The following is a 21,978-nucleotide window of genomic DNA, read 5'->3' on the forward strand; positions in this document are numbered from 1 at the left end:
GCAACAAAGACAATTAATCCTTCCAGGACAAAGTTTAAGCATGATTACTGACCATTATAAAAGATTTGGGTTCCCTAAGCTCGGGGTTCTTCTCCTGTAACACAACCCCTCCGCATGTGCAGATGTCACCTTCTTGGCCCTTTTCACATTACCTGTGGGAATCTGGGCTCAGGGAACTGGCACAAATGCTGATGTTCTGGGTACTCTTGTTGCTTTAAGTAGTAAAATCTTTTGCCTCTGACCTAGCAGTCTTGAATCTTTTGCAAGCATCCGTGAAACCATGGCAGATAAACTTGTTAATTTGCAATTACAGTAAAATCTTAGACCTTTCACAATTCCTGAAGGGTTGGGTGGAGTAGGGTGAGAGATAAGAATAGAGTGGCTGGGGCAAAGCTGTGAAGAATGGAGAAAACACAGGACTGCAAAGTTAAGCATCTTCCAAACAGTCTGGACTATTGACTTTCCTGGCAATGTTGCTCCTTTGAGCCAATTAATCTCAGTTCCTATAGATTTCCTTTTAGGTTTTATTGACTAGACATCAATTATGTTTTGCTACTGTTCTTTTCTGTGCTTGATTTTTCCAGGTGTAGAATTTGTTTATATAATGAAATACCAAATGGTGCTGGATTGTTAGTTTTACAGTTCTTGTACATTTAGGGAAAGACAGACTAGGCAATTTACTCTGCTTGGCAGTTTACACGTGTTTTCTGATGTAACCATTCATATTATTCAGGATTTTGGTATTTTATTCTGAAATTTACATGTGAAGAAATTTGATGCTCTTCGAGGTGGTTCTTATAATATTCATTGCTCATTTATGGAGTGCTTACTAAACACCAGCTACTGTGTAGCTAAGCGTAGGATATTTTCTTATTTAATCCTCATAATGACCCTAACTAGTTACTATTATTATCCTTATTTTATGCATGAGGAAACTGATAACCAGAGAGGAAGTGATCACCCCCAGGCCAGGTAATTAGAGCTATGATTTAAATACACGTATGTATGTATGACTTCAATGTCCAATTTTCTCTGTTCCCCTCCACCGTCTGCCAAATTAAGGTTTTATGGCATTATTTGGCTTGAGCTGAGGGTGACCATGTAGTTATAATCCAAACTAGACATTTTGGAGAGGAAAGGGGAACAATATTAATAATTGCACCAGGACAACAGGTATAGTCCAGACTGTCATAGAAAAACAGGGTGTGTGTTCATTCTACTGTGCAAATGAAATACCCAAGTAAATAGTAGGATAGATTTTAGTCACATTTGTGCAATTGATTTTTGACAGATGTGATTCTAGGATATTATCTCCCATTGAGTCAATATGCCGAATTCAAATAGTTTTAAATATTTTACTGTGCTTTTAAAAGTATTTTATTGCCAAGGTAGACCCACCCTTATTGACAGTTCCAATATAGATAAAATGGATTACTGCACATCCTTTTCTCACACCTCAGTGTTTTATGGGTTTCCAGAACTTAGTGCAGTCCAAAGTAAAGGGAATATTTATGACATTTTAAAAAGCAAAACAGGAGATAATTATTCTTTTCTCTCTTCCTCCACCCCCTCAAACTGAAGAACATGATTGACTTGGCTTTATAGGGTACACATTCCTCATCTAAATGAAACCCAGCTGAGGATGGAAAATTGCAACACTATCTTGTCCTCCTAATGTCAACTGACAAAGGATAAGATACTTAAACTTTGCTTTCCTTGACATCCTTTTCAGTGAGAGTTCTAACAAAGAGAGAATAATAATTAATATACAGATCTATAATAACTATGATAGTTTTCTTGTGGTTTATACATAATTGTTTAATTAGCCTCTACAGGCTATTATGGTGGTTTTGCATTGATTTTTTTGTTGTTGTTGTGCTACTTGTTAGAAATTTTTTGACATTGGCGTTAGGCTAGCTTTGTAAATACATTTTGTGCATTTTTCCATGTTGAAATATGTTTGAAGAGTATATTCTATGAAATGATTCTGTGGTCAAATGATATATCTTTTGGAGATTAACAATACACTTATAAGCATGTTAAAGACTAGGTAAAGTCCTAGAGTGCTAGAAATAGCTTGCTCACTTTGTTTAGTCCAGCATTTCCCAAACTTAGGCACTGAGTGCTTCTTTTAGTGGAGCATGTATTAACTTTCTGTGGAAGCACACTTTGGAACACATTGGCATATGTGTAGCAGTTTTCTTTCTTTTTCAAAAAAGGCCACCTCTATTTGTTGCTATATCTCCTTTTATTTTATAATTTTGTGTTGCCACTCTCTCCCCTTTTTTGCGTAGCTTTTGCCTTGAAATAAAAAAAAAAATTCAGCCAGAAGTGTTAGTTTTCAGTTACTCTAATTCATTGTACTCTGAATCTCCTTTTTCCTGCCTATCATGATTTGCTTTGCTCCTTTTTCAAACTTGTTACTTTAATGTTTACATCATTTATTTTTATTCTTTAAGAACACTGAAAGCATTTAAGGCTATGAATTTGTGTTTGAGTATGGCTTTGCCAACATACCACATTTAAGTGTGGTGATGTTGCAGTATGGCTTGGTGAAAATAGCATTGGTTTAGGAAACAGCTAGATCTTTACTAGGATCCTGCCATGGATTCCATAATCTTGAGCCTCAGTTTCTGCATTATAAAATGAGGCTAATAATACTTACTTTTCAGAATTGAAAAAAATAAATTTATTTATTTATTTTTTTTCTGTAGAGTTCATAGCACGGTACCTAAAAGGTAGATGGTTGGCCAATGAATGCCTTTCTTTATTAATTTTATGTTTTTATAGATACTCTATAATTTCAATTTTGATTTAGTTTTGTCGCAGTGGTTTTATAGTAGCTGTTTAGGAGAATAACTTTACTTGCCAAATAGCAAAATTAAAAAACCTATAGTTTTGTTAACTGTTTGAATTTCATTTTTTTCTGAGACCAGCTTCTCTATGGGAAGGGAGAGTTGTCTTTAGGAAGTTCTAAGCCTACATTAGCTTGTGGCCCATGAGGAAAGGGTCTTTTCCCCATGAAGTCAGGTCGATTTAAAAAAATTGGTGTATGGGTCTTACTGGTACCAGGGAGAGTGCTGCTAGGATGGGTCCAACCTGGACTACATGCTCAGGCTGGTGGCCATATAAGGTTAGTTCTGTTACCAATAAGCAGACTAACACAGACGTATAGCAATTAAAAAGCAGCAGTGAAAAAAGCTAGATATGGTCTCCCTACAACCAATTAACTGAAATTCATGTATTCACTCACTTACTCAAAAGATGTTGAGAGTCTGCTCTGTCAAGTAGTATTTAGGCACTTTGGATTTATCAGTCAACAAAAAGAAGATCCCAGACTTCATAGGACTTAGGTTCTACTTAACATTTTTCTTATTTATTTGGTAATAATTATGTTTGTTCTCACTAGATATAAATTCCATGGACTCAGCAGCTTTTTTCTTGTTCTCTACTGTATCCCTAACATCTAGAAAATAGTTGGTATGTTATAGTATCTCAATAAGTGTTTGTTGTATAGAGGAAACTTGGGTACTCTTCTGGGAGAATAAGAAGTCTTGTTTTACTTTGTGGCCTAGTCACTTATGTGGAGGGAACTTATTTTAGAGTTCTTCAGTTGATCTCAGATCAATTGAAGAACTCTAGTTCCTTGTTTATCAAAAGCAGTGGATAAAAGTCCAGATTCTAGAATTTATCCTTCATGTTTTTCCTTATCTCTGCTTCTTTCCTCTATCAATCTCATGTGGATTTAAAATATGATAAAATCTGGGACAATGTTTTTCTTACCCACCAGTGGCCAATGGACAGTGGAAATTGAATAAACATTTAATAAATGAGTGTTTCGATCATAAGAAATAGGGCATGTCTACCTCTCCCTTGTTGGCTGTTTGCACACTTGGGATTTGCAGTCTTCAATGAATATGAAAAGAGTTGGCCGTAGGTGTTTGTGAGGGAGAAGAGAAAGATTTGACAATGGTACTGGCCTGGCATGGTGGCTCACGCCTATCATCTCAGCATTTTGGGAGGCTGAGGCGGGTGGATCGCTTGAACTCAGGAGTTTCAGACTAACCTGGGCAGCGTGGCGAAACCCTGTCTCTGTGAGAAAAAAAAAAAAAAAAAAATTAGCCAGGCATGGTGCTGTGTGTCTGTAATACCGCTACTTGGGAGGCTGAGGTGGTAGGATAACTTGAGCCTGGGAGGCAGAGGTTGTGTTGAGCCAAGATCATGCCACTGCACATTCCAACCAGCCTGGGCTATAGAGTAAGACCCTGTCTCAAAAAAAAAAAAAAATGGTACTGGTTACCTAAGAAAGCCGTTCTTGTCCAATAAAGAAGTGGCTAATAGCATTCTGGGTCTGGGTTGATGTAGATTTTTGACTAGGGGAAGGCAGTGGATTTTGGTGGAACTCTTTTTTGAACTTCCAGCCTTCTCTGCTAAATGTGGCTCTCCTAGTCAGAGTCCGCTGTGATCTGAATGTTTGTGCCCTTCCCACCAACCCCAAATTCATATATTGAAACTTAATGACCGATGTGATGGTATTAGAAGGTGGAGCCTTAGGGAGGTGATTAGATCATGAGGGTGGTGCTATCACAAATAGGATCAGTGCCTCCATAAGGAGGCCCCAGAGGTTGCCTTGCCCCTTTTACCATGTGGGAACACAGCTAGAAGGTGCCATCTATGGGCTAGAAATAGGGCTGTCATCAGACATTGAATTGTTAGCACTTTGATCTTGGAATTCCCAGCCTCCCATACTGTGAGAAATAGATTTCTGTTGTTTATAAGTCACAGATTTATGTGATATTTTGTTTTTGATGTTTTGCTATAGCAGCCCAAATGGACTAAGACAGAAAGAGAGCCATATGTTTAATGGAAATTACTCCTGATGTGTGGTGGACATAATACACCATGAATGTTCATACTTTGAACTGCTTTGTAACTGGGCATCTTTTTATAATATATGCTTTTGAGGGAATGAACATTGAAATAGGAGAAAAGAGCAAATCAAGCACCACTTGATAGTTACCATGTCAATTGAAAAGTCCCTTATATTTGTCCTTTTAATGAGCAGCAATGAAAGAGTATTTTATAATATCCCTAAGAAACTCATTCTAGTTTGTTAAACATTTTTGCCAGGATTTTTTTTCTTTCTTTTTTTTTTTTTGAGACAGAGTCTCGCTCTGTCTCACAGGCTGGAGTGCAGTGGTGCGATCTCGTCTCACTGCAAGCTTCGCCTCCCAGGTTCACGCCATTCTCTTGCCTCAGCCTCCCGAGTAGCTGGGACTACAGGTGCCCGCCACCGTGCCCAGCTAATTTTTTTTTTTTTTTTTAGTAGAGACGGGGTTTCACCGTGTTAGCCAGGATAGTCTCGATCTCCTGACCTCGTGATCCGCCCACCTTGGCCTCCCAAAGTGCTGGGATTACAGGCATGAGCCACCGCGCCCAGCTGATTTTTTTTCTTAAATTACTCTCAAAACTCTTTATTTTGCAGTGTAATTACATTATAATGTGATTATATACATCTTCTGTTTCTTTTATGACAAACCTAAAGGGTTCCATAGAAAACTAGCTAATATCATCCAATTTAAGGTGTTCTTTTTGGCCATTAGGTTAAAGTATTAAATCGTTAAGACAACTTTATCTCTTTGTTGTTTTAGAAGAAATAATTTAGCAGATAAAAAATGCACCTGGAAAAGAAAAGTTGTCTATGTTGTTATTCGAAATGGAAGATAATTTGAAATCCAAACTATATCACTTTTATTAGGCCTATATAAGAGTTATTTACAAATATTTCTAGGCAAGTTTTTATGATAAGCATGCTTTTCCTTTTTTTCAAGTTATTTTCCCTCATTTGTATCATATTTGGAACGTTATGCCCTAAAAGCTTCCCCTACATGATTTTAGAATTAAGAATCCTTTTACCTGCTAGTTTCTTCTCTCCCTCATTCTCTCCTGGGGCACTGATCTAGCCTATAATTCAGACCCTCAGTTGAAAAGGAACTGACATATATGTGACTAAGAGAGGGTTTATGTATTCCTTGAGGCATGGTCCATCAATCACCTAGCCACTTTACCTAAAGGCCGAAAACTGTGAATCATTTCCTCCAGTACCACATGGTAGGAGGCACTTGATTTAGGAATATGGGTAATGTGGGCTATAATTAACTCTTTTATATATTTTATTTCTGTTCTTTAACATATGGCATATAATTTTATACTAATTGCAGAGATAGGCAATTAAAATTTTGCATTTGCTGGTATCACAAGTCTTTTGTTAATGGGTATACGTAGTTACATGAAAACATATGTATATTAGTCAATAATTTACCTTCAATCACAGTCATCTGTATAATGCCTTTCCTCTGATACATCATTGGTAGAGGACAATTTGGCAATGAGAAAGCAACAATTGTTACTGATTTTGCATTGTTTTGGCAGAGTTGCAATAATTTTCCCATACCGTGATCCAGTAGAGATATCAGATAGATTTCTATACTGTACTTGCATTTGAAATTTCTTCCTCTGTTTTTATTCTGAGTATTTTTTTCCATCAGCTTATAACATCATAATATTGATCAGTGCAAGTAATGTATTATTCATGCCATTCTGGTTTCATTCCATTAGTGCCATCGGCATTAGTATTCAGTCTAAGAGACACAATTATGTCAAGAACCCTCTGGATCAGCTAGTCTGGTTTTGCATTTGTTTCACATTCATAGAAGAGACTTCTTTGTAGAGTAGATCTTTTTATTTTGTTGGTGCCAACTGGAATGAAATAAGAGATTAATATGAGGCTGATGTAAAATAACCTTATATATTTTTATTTTACAAATAATCATTATGTAAAATTTGAAAAATTTGGAATGTGTAAAACTTAGAACTGTATAAGTAGGGAAATAAATTCATCTGTATTTTCATCATCCTATTGACAAGTTGATTTTACTTTCTAGTCTTATTTCTTAAATAATAAAGTTCATGTTGTATATGCAGTTTTGAATACTGATTTTTAGCATTATATGATGCATATTTTGCCATATAACATTTTTAAAAGTTGATTTTTGATGAATATATAATTGTTTATATTATTGTATCATTTTCAACCATTCTCAATTTTCAAATATTTTTTCATAGTTTTTTTAATCAATAATGATGGATATCTTCATTTATAAATCTTTGACCATATCTCTGGTTATTTCCATAGGATAGATTTCTGGAAGTGAAATTATGGGCCAAGAATATTAGCCTTTAAAAAACTCTTGATACATATTGCCAAACAACTTTCTAAAAACACTGAATTCTAATTTCCTGTTTGCTAAAAAAAAAAAACTCCCTGTTTTAGCTTATGGTGCTGTAAAGTCATTTTTTTATTTAATGTGTATCTGTCTTTTTAGTAATATATTCATTAAAATAGACAAGTTAGGACATCATTAGATTGCTAAACAACCAAAGCAACTCAATAGATAGCCTTCTAGTGCTAAAAGCCACCTGACATTTTGGTGGGCTATCTTTTCTTAGTGTGTAATTTTTGATGATTTATATTGCTAGATCCTGTAGCTAAATATTTGAATGGAAATATGGTGTAGGGGTCTGAGCATTCAGACAGATAACAACAGTTCTGTAAGTCTGCTGTGGAAAAATGAGAGCTGCTATCTGCTACTTCATCAGTAATAACTGAGATCTCATTGTGTTTCACCTGTGTTTTTAGCCATTCATAGAACCATTTAGTGACTTAATTTTGTATTTATAATTATTTCAAAATTAGTACAAAGTCTAGGTAATCTAATCAAAACAAGTTACATTTGAAATAACATACTGCTGCTCATATGCTTATTTGCATCTTGAAGAATGGAGTCTAAAATGTACAATGATGGTCATGACATGATATTATATGAATTTAATGTAATATTGCGGCTTTGACCTCATGAAATATGCAGAAAGTGCTAAGTTCAAAGAAAATGTTTAAATTAAAGTATTGTGACTGCATTACTTCATTTTAGCCTTCTATCACAAGGCACTTTACGCAATACTAGGAAATCTCATCTCCTTTATAAAGACTACATAAAATGAATCATGATTTCTGTTCCTCTGCCCAATTTGCCGGAAATACAATTGTATAGAATTATAAACTAACCCTAAAATTTAGGTATAATAAATACTGCATGTTGAGAAGGTCAGTTGATTGGTGGTCTTTTTAGTTGAACACTTCTCTGTAGGTTCTGCATTGGTTGATGTCTTACTGATGGTAAAATGGAGGAAAAAGGAAGCATAGGGATTATAAGAATACTTGGAGTCATCAAAAATTTTATGTATAAAATTTACTGGCTATATGACCTTTTTAAATATTTACTGGCTATATGAACTTTGTTAATATCAAGGATTTGTTAAATCTTTGATACTTTGTGAGTACAATTTCTTGTCTGTTAATGAGGAATGACATTACCTCAAAGATTGAATTGAATAATGAGTAAAATATCCCTTTTGTAGATGTTCCTTAATAAAAGTGTGTTAATTTCTTATCCTTGCATGTAAAATATGTGGAAGGTTAAGGCTAGACCAAGGGCTCTATTGAAAGGAACTAAATCTATTAAGTATGCAGCACTCAGAAAAGTAATGCCTTCAAAAATGTTTTTGTCTTCTCCTTGCAATATAGATGCATCAATAGATATTGAATTAAATACCAAGCATAGTATGTGGGTTGGCAATATCCTGTGTTTGCAGCTGTTGGAACCAGTTTGCCCCATTTGCAGGAATCACAATAATAAAGATAATATTCACAAAATAGCAGTGCATATTTTATGGAGATATATTTTCCATAAAGGCCATTCAGTTGGTTCCAGGAGGGTTTGTTGTGTTCTCTTGTGACACTGAGTTTTTGGTCCCTTGTGCTTCAGATATGTGAAAACTTTTGTGTTCATTATTATCAGTGCTGAATATTAGCCACTCCTCACAGTGAAGCAAGAGTACTCTGAAAAATTATCAGTGGATTCCTTGGGCTAGAGGTATCACCAAGTGTTTACTTGGGGGAGGTGGCTTTGGTCTTCCCATGACCTTTAGCAGCCTTCCCCAATTCTTTGAGATAGAGAATTAACATATTTGTAGTCTTTTTTTGTAGAGTGCTGTGCAAGTGCAACTTCAAGACAGGTCAGCTCGCTAACTTCCAGGTAGGTCGCTGTACTGAAGCTGGAGCCAACACAGTTTGGGCTGCCCTACTTAAGCAGGAGTTGTTGGTTTGCCATTACCTACTGTGTTTCTGCTACTTAAGGACTCCCTGAATCCTAGAGATGTGGGAGCCCTGTAGCAAAACATACACCATTGCTATTGCTAGTGATGTGAACTTAGATCATGTTTTTGCATTGTGAAATAAGTGTGTTGTAGTGTACTTGATGAAAGATGCTCATCGGTTAAAATCTTTACTTTGTTATTATTAATGATTAATGGTATCCCCTTGATCACTGCCCCAACTTTGAATCATCTGTCTTCTAACTTCAGGTGATCATTCCTCAGAAAGTTAGTTTCCTAAGGATTATATAATTGATACTTGTAATTACATTATTTATAATCTCAAACTCATATTAGAAATAACGAATAAAAACATTTTGTTTTTCAAGTTCAAACCAAAGGTTCTGAATTTGTTGAAATTATTTAAAATGAATTTATTTCTTAAGACTCACCTCCATTGGTAACTCCCTTTGAAGGCAAGCTGTTCTCTCTGCCATCAACTTTTTAGATCCACCTTGACCATGGCATTGATAACGCTGTATTGCAGTTACTTGACTACACATCTGTTTTGTTAACAAAGCTGTGAGCTGATTAACGGAAGGGGACGTGTCTTCTTCACTGATATCCCTAAATGTTAGTAAGTGTTCTCATTGTTAATAGATGCCAGATAAATGTTTTCCAGATTATCTTGAATTTACTTAAGCATGGAATACTGTATAAAACACATAAGTTATAAAGCATTAGCCATCTGAGATAATTTCTGTGTAACTTGACTTGTAACTGTGACATAGTTTATTTAACATGAACTTTGGTGGTGAGATTTGTACATGAGTGAGGAAATTTAATATATGATTTAAAATATCAGCGATTAAATAAAGGAAAAAGAAACCATCTACAGCTTTTAAGTGTCAATTGGACCAGTCTTTTGGAATCTATCTGTCCATCACAAGCTTGTCTCTGCTTTAGCCCCATCTCAGACATTTAATCCTTGTCTAGAAGGGTAACTAGAAACCATCTAATTTAGGTTATTTCTATTGAGGTAAATTGAGTTAAGATAACTGAAACTTGCCTTGGCATTTAACCTCTTTGGAGTCAGAGCATGGCTCACCCTTTGTGAAAGGCCACGCAGCTGACCTCTCTGCTCCCACACCAGTCTTCTTTCCAAACAGCGACCTGAGAGTGATCATCAAATAGAGCCAAGTGCTATATCAGGTTCACTCCAGGGTATTTTTAATGGATATATAGAGAAGCATCAGAGTGTTATCTGTCAGACACATTTCCAATTCTGAGGGGAAAATTCTTTTGAATTTCACATAAATTCTTTACCTGGAAATGCAGATTGATTTATATTGAAGGTTACTACTACACAAGAAGTCATAGCTTCTTAGATAACAGTGTGTATATGTCCAGCATATCTTTAAGAGCAGTTTTTGGGCAGTGCCTCATGCCTGTAATCCCAGCACTTTGGGATGCCGAGGTGGGCGGATCATCTGAGGTCAGGAGTTTGAGACCAGCCTGGCCAACATGGTGAAACTCCGTCTCTACTAAAAATAAAAAAAATTAGCCAGATACTGTGTTGCATACCTGTAATCCCAGCTACTCGAGAGGCCGAGGCAGGAGAATTGCTTGAACCCGGGAGGCAGAGGTTGCACTGAGCCAAGATCCTGCCACTGCACTCCAGCCTGGGCAACAGAGTGAGACTCCATTGCAAAAACAAAACAAACAAAAACCCCACAGCTTTTGTACAGCTGTTTTGAACAGCTTTTGCAACTTTTTCAACATTTTTGCTGGACATGGTGTTAAGTTTTGAAATATAGAAATGAAAAACACATAGGCTCTCTTTCGTAATTCTAACTCACTGTCAACAAAATGCAGAAAAGCATATTATAACACCTGGTGATAAGGGCCATAATGAACATATTGTGGTGTTTTTATTTAAAATACCACAGAACTAAACCAATTTGCTATCTATATATAAAAAATACAATTGGATCCTTACCTCATACCATAAACAAAAATAAATCTCAAGTAAATTAAATGCCTAAATGGGAAACATATACCTTTTAAAAGAAAAGGGAGAAGCTTATATTTTTAACCTCAGGGTAGGGAAGGACTTCCTAAGCAAGTTATAAAAAGCACAGCCAACCTTTAAAATCAAAGATTGATAAATTTGACTAAATTGAAATATAACTTTTGTATAACAAAGGAAACCAGGTACAAAATTAAGATAAGATATTTTTAATTCATTCTACCAGGAAAGGAGTATGTAAAGAATCCGACATAATTAAGAATAACAGGTCCAGTAGAAAAATTAGGCAATGGATATGTGTAGAAAATTCTGAAGGAGAAAATGTAAGCTGCCAAAAGACATTGAAAGATGCTTAACCTTGGTAGTAATCAGAGAAGTATAAATTAAAACCCATAGGGAAAATCCATTTCATATATATCAAACTGAAGAAAAAGGGAAATTTCTGATAGGATGAAGTGTTGGCAAATACATGGAGCAATGACAAATTCCCATACACTACTTGTAGGAGCACAATTAGATACAGTATTTGGAGAGCAGTTAAATGAAAGAACTTGGGCTATATACATGCTAATATTTAACGCAGTCTCAAAAACACAATGCTGAGAAAGAAAGAACACAGGATATTCATTTCACAAAGCTGGCGAATGTTCTCGTATGCTGCTATTCTCTTCTTCCATTGGAACAGTTAGTTCAGCAAGTTATCATGACTAAAGCTGATGAAGGAGTCTCTTACAACCTTAGTTTATCATATTTGGTAGGTACCCACAAGATTTTTATCACTTTACCAGTGCTTTGGTAGGTAAGTCACCAAGAGTGAACACAGAGTGTTCAAGCTTTGGGCTGATTTACAAACAGCCAAAAATGCCTGTATTCTTGGTCAAGCTTTATGGACCCTTCAGCCCTAAAGCCTGGGGCCAGCTCAGGTCTGAGTGACATGCTAGGCCGGGCCCTAGTTTTTTTCCCTGGGCCAGCTGGGAAGGACTGTCTCACCTTTTCTTACTGCTGCTCACATGGCCCTGCTATTCCTATATTTGCTCTCTCCTTTTGGAATCAGTTTATTTCTTGCAAGAATTATCTCATGGGGTATTGTGATTTTTTAGTGATTATGTGAGCTCTTACTACTTTTTGCATGTATCAAATGGATTTCTCTGAGTTTTAAAGAATTCCATTTTACTATATTATTTTGGGAGAAATGCTATTGTCTTTCTGATGCGACCCATGATTTCATAGATTTCTACATTTCCCTTCTCAGCTTTCATTATTTCAGATTGAAGCATTCCTGTCTCCATAAGGCTGCGCCCACATCCACTTTTTCCACTTTTTCTCTTTTTTTATCACTTTTTTTTTTTTTGGATGGAGCCTTGCTTTGTTGCCACGCTGGAGTGCAGTGGCGCAGTCTTGGCTAACTGCAACCTCTGTCTCCCGGGTTCAAGCGATTCTCCTGCCTCCCCGGGTTCAAGCGATTCTCCTGCCTCAGCTTCCCAAGTAGCTGGGAATACAAGCGTGTGCCACCACGCCCAGCTAATTTTTGTATTTTTAGTAGAGACAGGGTTTCACCATGTTGGCCAGGATGGTCTCGATCTCCTGACCTCGTGATCCACCTGCTTCGGCCTCCCAAAGTGTTGGGATTACAGGCGTGAGCCACTGCGCCCGGCCTTTTATCAATTCTTAAAGGAAAACCTTTCTCTCTAGAGGAAGAAAAGATAAATCTGTCTCTTCTGATACCTAGGGTAGGGCACAAGGACTTGACTGTGAGGTAGGCAAGGCAAGTGAGTCAACCTTAGTGTTTGGGTTTTGCGTGAGATGCTTGTCTAGAGCAGTACACTGTATACCAGGAGAAATTTGATATGAAATAAGGTAATGTTTCCTTGCAGTGTGATGCAAAAAGGCTTAGACGTTAGGGCTGGTGGTTTTCCAGCTTTGTGATCATGGAAAAGACACTTATAAAAACTCTTGATCTTGGAAAAGACTCATAAAAATTCTAAGCCATAGTTCCATCCATTGAAGGTTGGAAATAATAAAGCTTATCTCATAGAGTTGTGTAATTTAACTTATTTGAAGGTGCATTGTAAGTTATAACATACCATACAAATTTGAGATGTTAGTGTTATCAATATTTTTCTAAATGATGCCTAACATTGTTTTGGTCTCTTTTGCCCTCATCAGTACATGGTATATGTTCTTAGTTTAGCACAGAGTAACAGTCATCCCTATTTTCTTACTGGCTTTTGTTTTCTAAAGAAAGGGTAGTTTTAAATATTCATAAATGCATGACAGCTGGGGGCATTCCTTTTAACAGATAAAATTTATTAAATATGCAATGGTGCTTGGTGGGGATGCTACTGTGTAGCACATGGAAGGTCATAGGCCACAGCTTACAGTTTTGAGGGGCTGCACTCAGGTTTATTGAGGCAGTGCTTAAAGGTTTGAGGTCAAGAAAGGGAAGCTGCCAGAATTTTGAATTTCCTTCCTAAACAAGTCATTTATTAAGAACCTGAAAACGTACTGAATCACAACACATTAAGTTAATTGATGTTAGACATAGGGAATTTTTGAATATGGAAAAATTTCAGTGTCCATCAGTATACCATTGCATGAGGTAGGCCAAGCTCATATGAAGCATAAGATCTAGTGCATGGCGTATGCCATTTAGCAGTGATATAATTTATAATTTAATAAATGGGCATGATCAACAGCAATAGAAGTTAGAAGAATGGTTGCTTTTGGGGAGGGAGAGGCATTAACTAGAAAAAGAAATGTGAGAACTTTGAAGGGTGATAGAAATATTCCATATTTTTAGTGGGGTATTGGTTATACAGGTAGATATATTTGTCAGAATTCATTGAACTGAGAACTTAAAATCTGTGCATTTTCCGAACACTTCAACAAAAATAATAAAAGAAGAAAAATGTTTAAATGGAAAAAATTACCAAGCATGAAAGCAATAATCGAGTGGGTATAGATTGTTATATAACAAGTAGAATATCTGATTGTGAGAGAAAGCAGAGTAAAAGAATCATCAACATAGGCTGGAGTGGAGTCAATCCAGGAATGCTCCCTATTTGTGTGTATGAGCTGGGTTTTGGGGAAAGGATGAGCTGTAGATGGCCAAAAAAAAAAAAAAAAAAGAAAAGGGTGGGGAGAAAGGTCTTTCAATCTTTCAAATCTTGGAAACCATATCCCCAAGGGCTCAGACAGAGCAGGACACAAACTGAGGCAAGACGCTAGATTGATTTGCAAAAAATATTTAATGTTCATTTTTTATATTCATTGTTTTAATTCATCTATTCATAAAATGAAAATCACAATAATACCTTGTGGAAACTTAATTCATCATTTAATGATATTTTGGATTATTACTACATAAATTATGTCTATTTCTTTAGAATGTTCTTTCTGAGATCTTGAGCATTCTGGTTAATAACACATGAAGCTTGAAAACCCACATTTGCACTTATATTTATAATATCTCTATTAAATCAGGAAGTTAATGTTTGCATGGTTGTTAGCCCATTTAATTGCAACTAATGTATGCTTTCATGACTTTTATCTCATTACCTTTTTGATTTGATTTCTTTCCTAAGAATCCATTATGAGGACTCGGACTCTTCTGGAGCTCAGAAAGTTTAGGATGTGTTAAAGGAATTCCTTTTATAGGTTATCTCAAAGATTGCCCATCAATTATAGCAATGTTTTCAACCATCCCTGGCATATGCTTTTTTTTTTTTTTTTTTTTTTTTCCGAGACAGAGTCTTACTCTGTCACCCAGGCCAGAGTGCAATGGCATGATCCTGGCTCACTGCAGCCTCCACCTCCTGGGTTCAAGCCGTTCTTTGGCCTCAGCCTCCCCAGTAGCTGGGACTACAGGTGCCCGCCACCATGCCTGGCTAATTTTTGTATTTTTAGTAGAGACAGGGTTTCACCATGTTGGGCAGGCTGGTCTCAAACTCCTGACCTTAGGTGATCCGCTCACGTTGGCCTCCCAAAGTGCTGGGATTATAGGTGTGAGCCACCGTGCCTGACTGCTAGCGTATGCTTCTAAGAAATTTCCACTTTCAGTCAGTTTGACAGTTGAATCCATGAATACTTGGTCTAAACGCCCTTGATACTAATTATCATATTATGTTTGCCAAAGACTAGGAAAGAGATTTAGATAACAATATTTTGCATAATTCAGGCTGTAAAATAAATCATAGAGAATGAGCAGTGTGGTTTGTGGTGTGTAAGTTGTTTGTAGAATACAGATATGAACTTTTAAAAATAAATGTTCTCAAGAAAGTACCAGTGGCATGTATTTGAAGTACTTTGGAAACATTTCATCAAATTATTACGTTTGTAGTGGAATTGAGGGGTGAACATTAATAATGTTAGAAAGTGTTTTTTAAAATAGTAAGCTAAAGTTTTACAATTGATTAAAATGGAAGCAAGTGCATTTTGATCTGACAAATTATTACTTTCTTCTGATTGAGAAAGAAAAGGTAATTAGCACCTCACAAATCAACAGTGATGATGGGAAGCTCCACTATAAATGTGCCAAGTATAAGGATTATTGTTCCTCAAAGAAGGTGTATGCATTAAGCATAATGTGATCACCTTTTTTTTGGTCTCATTAGCTTGGTGTTTATCAGATTTCTTTAGTTAACCCAGGTCTGCTTATAGTTATAAGCAGCCATTACCTGCATTGGTCCTTGTCCAATTTTCACACTGTGTAAATATAGACAGAAAGAAAAAAACACTCCTTAGAAATAGCTTTGAAAACTGAGGAAGTCTATTGGAAACATAAAGCATATTTGGCATCTTATATGTCATGTATGAAAAGTTAATGGAATTGGTTTTTATGACTGGCTTATGGAATCGGTCTCATTATTGTACTGTCACACCTTGTATATGGCTAAATGGGTAGATCATGTACTCATTTCTGTGAAAAATTATGACTACTTTGTAGTAGAACTGGCACCATTACCAAGAATTTATGAATTGGAGATTGGTTTTGGTAAAAATGGAACTTGTTTTAAGCCAAATATCTTAAAACCCAAACCCTTCAATCCTAACTGTTCATGAGAATGACTTGATTTTTGTTTGATAGAAAGATGGAAATGGAAAAGGAGACTTGCTTGTCATTATGTCTGCTTGTTCATCAAGAGAAATCTGGAAAAGTTGATTCCTTCATATTCTGAGACGTAGCTAGTGGAGGACTAATTTTGTCACTGGGATTCTCTTAAATCCAGATATCCTGTCTTTCATGCCCTTCACTCCCACCGGGAAACCCCTATATTTTTCTTCCCTATGGACTCCATGCTTTAAAAATTGTCTCTCAAGGACAGTATATCAATTGTACATGCTTTTATTAATACTGCATAGAACTGCATGTAAAAGTGTTTGATCAGTGTGAAATAATTGCTACAAAGAGACTTGACATTTTGCTTTACTTTGGAATCCCTATTCCACATAAGCGAGCAGTTTTTGTAATAAAAAAGACGAAAATAACTTGTTGATCTTCTATTGTACCTGTAAGAAGTTCATGTTGGCATTCTCTTATAGTCTTAGCAAGCATGGATTTGTAATCATGCCAAAATGGGTTACATATGACACCAGACCCCTTCTGTGTGACCATGAATTATAACTTTTAAAAAATTACTTTACTTGAGACAAGTTTAAGGCAATAAAGTGAATGCCTGAGAAAAGAAGTCATCAGTGGGAGTTTATGAGTTACCGAAACAGGGAGCTCAAACTGTGCTCACCACAGTAGAACAGTTTTAAAAATCAGCGAAGGTGTTTGAATTGATGAGCTGTTTGAATTGGTCCTCTGACCTCTGAAATGACCTTTCCCATTACCTCCTCAGGTTTGAAGGATAATTACTCTCCTCTTGTTTCCCCCTGAGGCAACCCTAGCCAGAATTTCAGCTTTGCCTTTTGAAGGGTGATACCTGTGGTGCAGCATATTGGGTCAGGATATGACCTTGCACATCTGTATTTCACTAGACCCTCAGAATAGAGATGCCCACCACTGTTGCTGTCTTAGATGGGGGCTTAGAGAAGTGCTTCCCCAAATGCAAATCATTCTGCATCTTGATACCTCAAGGATCATTCTCTATTCTTAAACTGTTTCTTTATTGTCAGTTTTGAAGAACGGTAACTCTATTAGGGAGATAAAAATGAAAAAAGTTATTTGGAAGTAGTCACTAAATATGATTAGTTATTTTACATGATATAGATTATTTTAAATTTTTCTGTTTTCCAATGTGGTTAACTACTGTATTAAGCACTTCTGGAGCTGCCATAATGAACAGCTTAATCAGTTCATATAAATTTGTTGTGTATTGCTAAGGACTTTAATTGGAAATATAATAAATCTTTTAAGTAAGGACTAGTCATTATAGAAAGCTGATTTGCAATAGTTAAATGTTCACATTATACTAAAGTGAGATATAAACACTCTTTTGTAACTTGCATGTTATTACAACACACAGATGTCTTGGCTCCAAAGAACGTGTACTAAATGAGTGCTGCTTGGATTTATGCCAGGGTCAAGGCTTAGTGATCTTAAGTAAGAGCCCAGAACATCGCATGATGGGAGGTCAACTAACTGCTTTTTATTCTAGGAGCTCTAGCTCATGCTTTGGAGTCTGTCGCTGGTGGAGAGGACATGCCCAGTATAATCTATTCTCCCTGCTCACAGCTGAAGACAAAGCCTTATCAATATATGCAGACCTTAAAATACAGTTGAAAATTTTGCAGAAAGCTCTTATTTTAGGGCAAGTAGTGGCTGGTTTAGTTGCTTCCAAAATGGCTGGATTGTCCATAATTTTCAGCTGTCTAGGGAAGTTGGGAGGGCAGAGTGCATCTTTCCCTGCATTTAGAAAAATAGTACATGTATGTTGAGGGGAAGTGAGTGGAGAAAGGAGAGGAAGAAGAAGAGGAACAAGGCTGTACAATAGGTTACATCCCTAGGTCACATTTTAAATTTCGATGGAACCGGTCTCTCTTGGAGAATCTGTGTAAGGACCTACATCCTGTAGGAGGAAGCAGAGCCTGGGTTTTCAGGCCTTTAAGCATTGACTAACTGCTGAATGCAAATGCCAGCGGAGATTGAACTGTGCTAATATTCGTATTAGAACTGTTATTATTTTAGCTAATGCTCTGATTACAGAATTGCATAAGGTTTGAGTGCTCTGCTCGTAATCCCTTTTCCCTCATAAGCCCTGTTATTTTCATAGCAATTTTGCAAAACATGTTTTGCAGGAACACATGTATTGCATTTATGTCAGAAATACCAGTACATCATGGTAAATATCTACTTAGTAAACTACTTGTATGTTGATGCATAAAGTTAAATTTTATAATAAGACCTCAGTGACCAGATTGAGAAATTGAGGTATAAAAAGTTTGTGTTGTCCTCCATTAGTTGGAATGTTCTCTGTTTATTAAACTGCTTATCACATTGTTGAAACTATTTTAATCCATCTAAATGATATTGATATGGTTTGGCTGTGTCTCCACCCAAATCTCATCTTGAATTGTAATCCCCATAATCCCCATGTGTTGAGGGAGGGACCTGGTGGGAGGTGATTGGATCATGGGGGCAGTTCCCCCATGTTGTTCTCTTGATAGTAAGTTCTCATGAAATCTGGTGGTTTTATAAGCATCTGGCATTTCTCCTACTTGCACTTCTTTTTTTCCTGCCACCATGTGAAGAAGGTTTTGCTTCCCTTTCACCTTCCACCATGATTTTAAGTTTCCTAGGGCTTCCCCAGCCATGTGGAACTGTAAGTCAATTATACCTTTCTTTATAAATTACCCAGTCTGAAGTAGTATCATTAGAGCAGTGTGAAAACGGACTAATACAGATATTAATAGATTTTTGAAGCAGAAGATGTATAATTGTATTATCATTCTTTCAAGTAATATATTAAGAACAAAAACTCCAAGCTTAAATTTATTTGATTTGAGAGTGAGAGATCTAAAATATGGTTCCTTAAGATTGAAATAGCAACAGCAACAACAAAACTCTTTCATCATGGAATCATAGTCACAACACTTTACAGGTGAATAAAGGAGGCCTTAAAAATTCAGTCTTTGAGAGCAAAGAGAATAATTTACTTAAGTAGAAAGTTCCTGTGCTTCTATGTCTAATATTAAGGTACAATTCTTAGTCCATAGTATTGCCATTTGGTTAATATCTTGATAGTAAATATTAAGTTAACATTTAATTATTAAGCAGTATTAATTATTAATTAAACCAAATGTTAAATCTGTTTTTTTTGAAAAAGCTTGAAATTCCCTTACAATGTAAGATGTCATAACTTCATTATATCAAGTCTAAAAGCATGCAAACATGAGGTATCGATTGCACACCTGCCTATTGCCATGATCAAACAACCTATCTAAAAGAGAATGAGGCCTTCATTTAAGGTTTATTAAAGTTGGAAGCTTGGTATTTGCCCCAGAAAAGGTAGAAAGTGATTAAACGAGAAAGCAGCTTAATTCTTGCCATTTTCATTGTCTTATCTGCAGTTCTTTCATTCATCAAAGATGAGACCACATTTTTCATGGTCAGCCTATTCACTAACATGCTATGGAGTGAGTAGTGAGCAATATTAGCGAAAGAAATTGTGTTGTTTGCTTTTCCATTTCCTTTGTCTGAAGCACACCAATCCCCAATTCGGTTCTGATGTTGAGCACTTCAGAGGGCTTCCGGCTGGCATCTGGACAAAGCCTGAATATGTGGAGAACAGATTCAGTCTGAGTTGACTGCTAGGCTCATTTCACCCTAGATTGGCTAAAGGTGGCAAGTTCTGCTACCAAGAGAAGGTTTAATAGTTTAGATAGGTGGGAAAGAAACTAATGAATTTATATGATAATCAAAGAAGTATGTTACATTATCGAAGGATCAGGCCTTAGAAGCATCCATCCAAAGGCCATGCAAGTATTTTTAGGATTGTGTTTCTTACACATTATCATGGAGGAAGAAATAGGAAAACAAAGCTTGTTAAAGTTGTGCAAGAAGAAACAAACCAGAATATACCACTTTTTCCTGATTGGTAGTGTTCTCCCTTCACTTCTAGGCCAGATGGCCCCAGACTGATATCACAACAAGAGGCTTGAGATCCACAATTAATTACGGAAGCTGCGGGGAAGCAATCATAGTGGGCACCTCTCAAAGAAATAGATGTCAGAGGAAGACAGTTTGGTTAGACCTAGGATTTCAGAGGACAAACTCATTACACTGAGCATTTGCAGTACTTAATACATCAAGTAATAAAAAATAATCAGCCTTTTTAGGAGTCATGGCTTCAGTGGACTTTGAATAGACTTTGAATATTGTCCTGACATTAAAAAAATTTGCATATAGAAGTTTTAGATCTGATTTAATGCTTGTTAGGTTAGTCATCCAACTGTTTCCAAAAAGACTTTTTAAAATACATATCTGCTACTAGAAATATTTAGTGTTGTTTTAGAGAAGTTTACTATCAGGGTGTTAAATATTTATTTGATGCCTGTGGAATGATTAGGTTAATGATCTGAGAAGGCCGCTATGGGTCTTGTATCTGTTACAGAATTTCTGTGATTTTAAAATCACACAAATGCTGACTTTTGATGGCTTTTGTCCTTGGTATATAGCAGGTTATTTTTGGAAAGTTCCAAACAATTAAAGAATTAGAGCTGATTTCAATGAATAAGGAAAGATGGATATATGTTGTTCAGGTTCTGTGGGTTGCCTACATGTTATCTAATTTCATTACTAGCAGGACTCCACTTTTGTTTGAGAAGTAGGGAGGCTAGTGGAGAGGGGTTTGGATGAGCAAAAGTTTTACTGATACCTAGTTTGTAAAAAAACAAAACAAACAAAAAAAACCAATCTATTTTCTAGGCTCTTTTTCAGCTTAGAGTGGATGTGTTCTGCAGTTCTGGCCAGTAAGTTGGAAGTTGAAGGCTTCCTGCCTTCTTTGATGTTCTGCCACTCTGATTCTTGGCCGCTAGTTTTCTGGACTCTGCTTGTCCTGATAGCTGCAGCGTTGCCTTGGTTTCCTGTGTGGGAAACCAAGGACTTTTTCTGATATCAGCTCTGTTCAGACCTCTAGAAATTGCCCCAGTTCAGGCCTCTCTCCCTCCCTTGTTTCCTAGCCTTTCTGATGTATATTCTATTGGGCTTGGGTTGGTTTTCCAGATAGTGTCTTTTCCTGTCTGTGATGTAGTCTGAGTGCATTCCCTTTGCCTTGGCAGTTTTCCACTTCAAGGGCTCTCATTTACTATTCTGAAGGCGGCATGGGGTAGGATTCCAGAACAAAGTCAGACAGACCTGGATTTGAATCTTATTATACTTAATCTCCCTGTTCCTCAGTTTCTTGAACTGTAAAAGAGGATGATAGTATAGCTCAGGACTTTGATGTGAGGATTAAATGAGGTAAAGCTTGTGAAGCAATTGGCCCAATACCTGTAATGTAAGCATTCAGTACCATTGAAATGATATGTTAATGATGATTATGCTAAACCAACAACAAGCATTGAATAGGATTGTTTTTTCCTTTCTGAAGAATAGGAATCTGAAACAGTTTATTCATAAAGTATCAGAACTGGCGCCAAATCTGCAAATCTAAATGTTCCCTGAGCAGTAACCATGTTGGTCTCATTCACTGCTGTCTCCCTAGTATTTGACATAGGCCCTGGCATGAAGGCCCTGGCACACAATAAGAAAAATAGTTAACATTTAGTGAGCACTTAATTTGTATCAATTT

The 21,978-nt window shown here is 36.5% G+C and overlaps 1 protein-coding gene across 18 annotated transcripts in view; it reads left to right on the forward strand.

The window, feature by feature from the left end:
* The window catches only part of BBS9 (Bardet-Biedl syndrome 9), a 580,067-nt gene that overhangs the window by 296,042 nt on the left and 262,047 nt on the right, over positions 1-21,978 (forward strand). Inside the window, exons 20-21 of one of the 18 annotated variants that reach the window (XM_063708107.1) lie at positions 9,107-9,155; positions 9,722-10,086. The exons of the other annotated variants lie outside the window; for them this stretch is intronic. Coding sequence (XP_063564177.1) covers positions 9,107-9,148 — 42 coding nt within the window. The 3' untranslated portion in view covers positions 9,149-9,155; positions 9,722-10,086. Of the gene's footprint in view, positions 1-9,106; positions 9,156-9,721; positions 10,087-21,978 lie in introns of those variants that run through there. 18 annotated transcript variants of the gene reach the window in all.

This window comes from Gorilla gorilla, chromosome 6 (genome assembly GCF_029281585.2).
Source record: "Gorilla gorilla gorilla isolate KB3781 chromosome 6, NHGRI_mGorGor1-v2.1_pri, whole genome shotgun sequence".
Taxonomy (NCBI): Eukaryota; Metazoa; Chordata; class Mammalia; order Primates; family Hominidae; genus Gorilla; species Gorilla gorilla.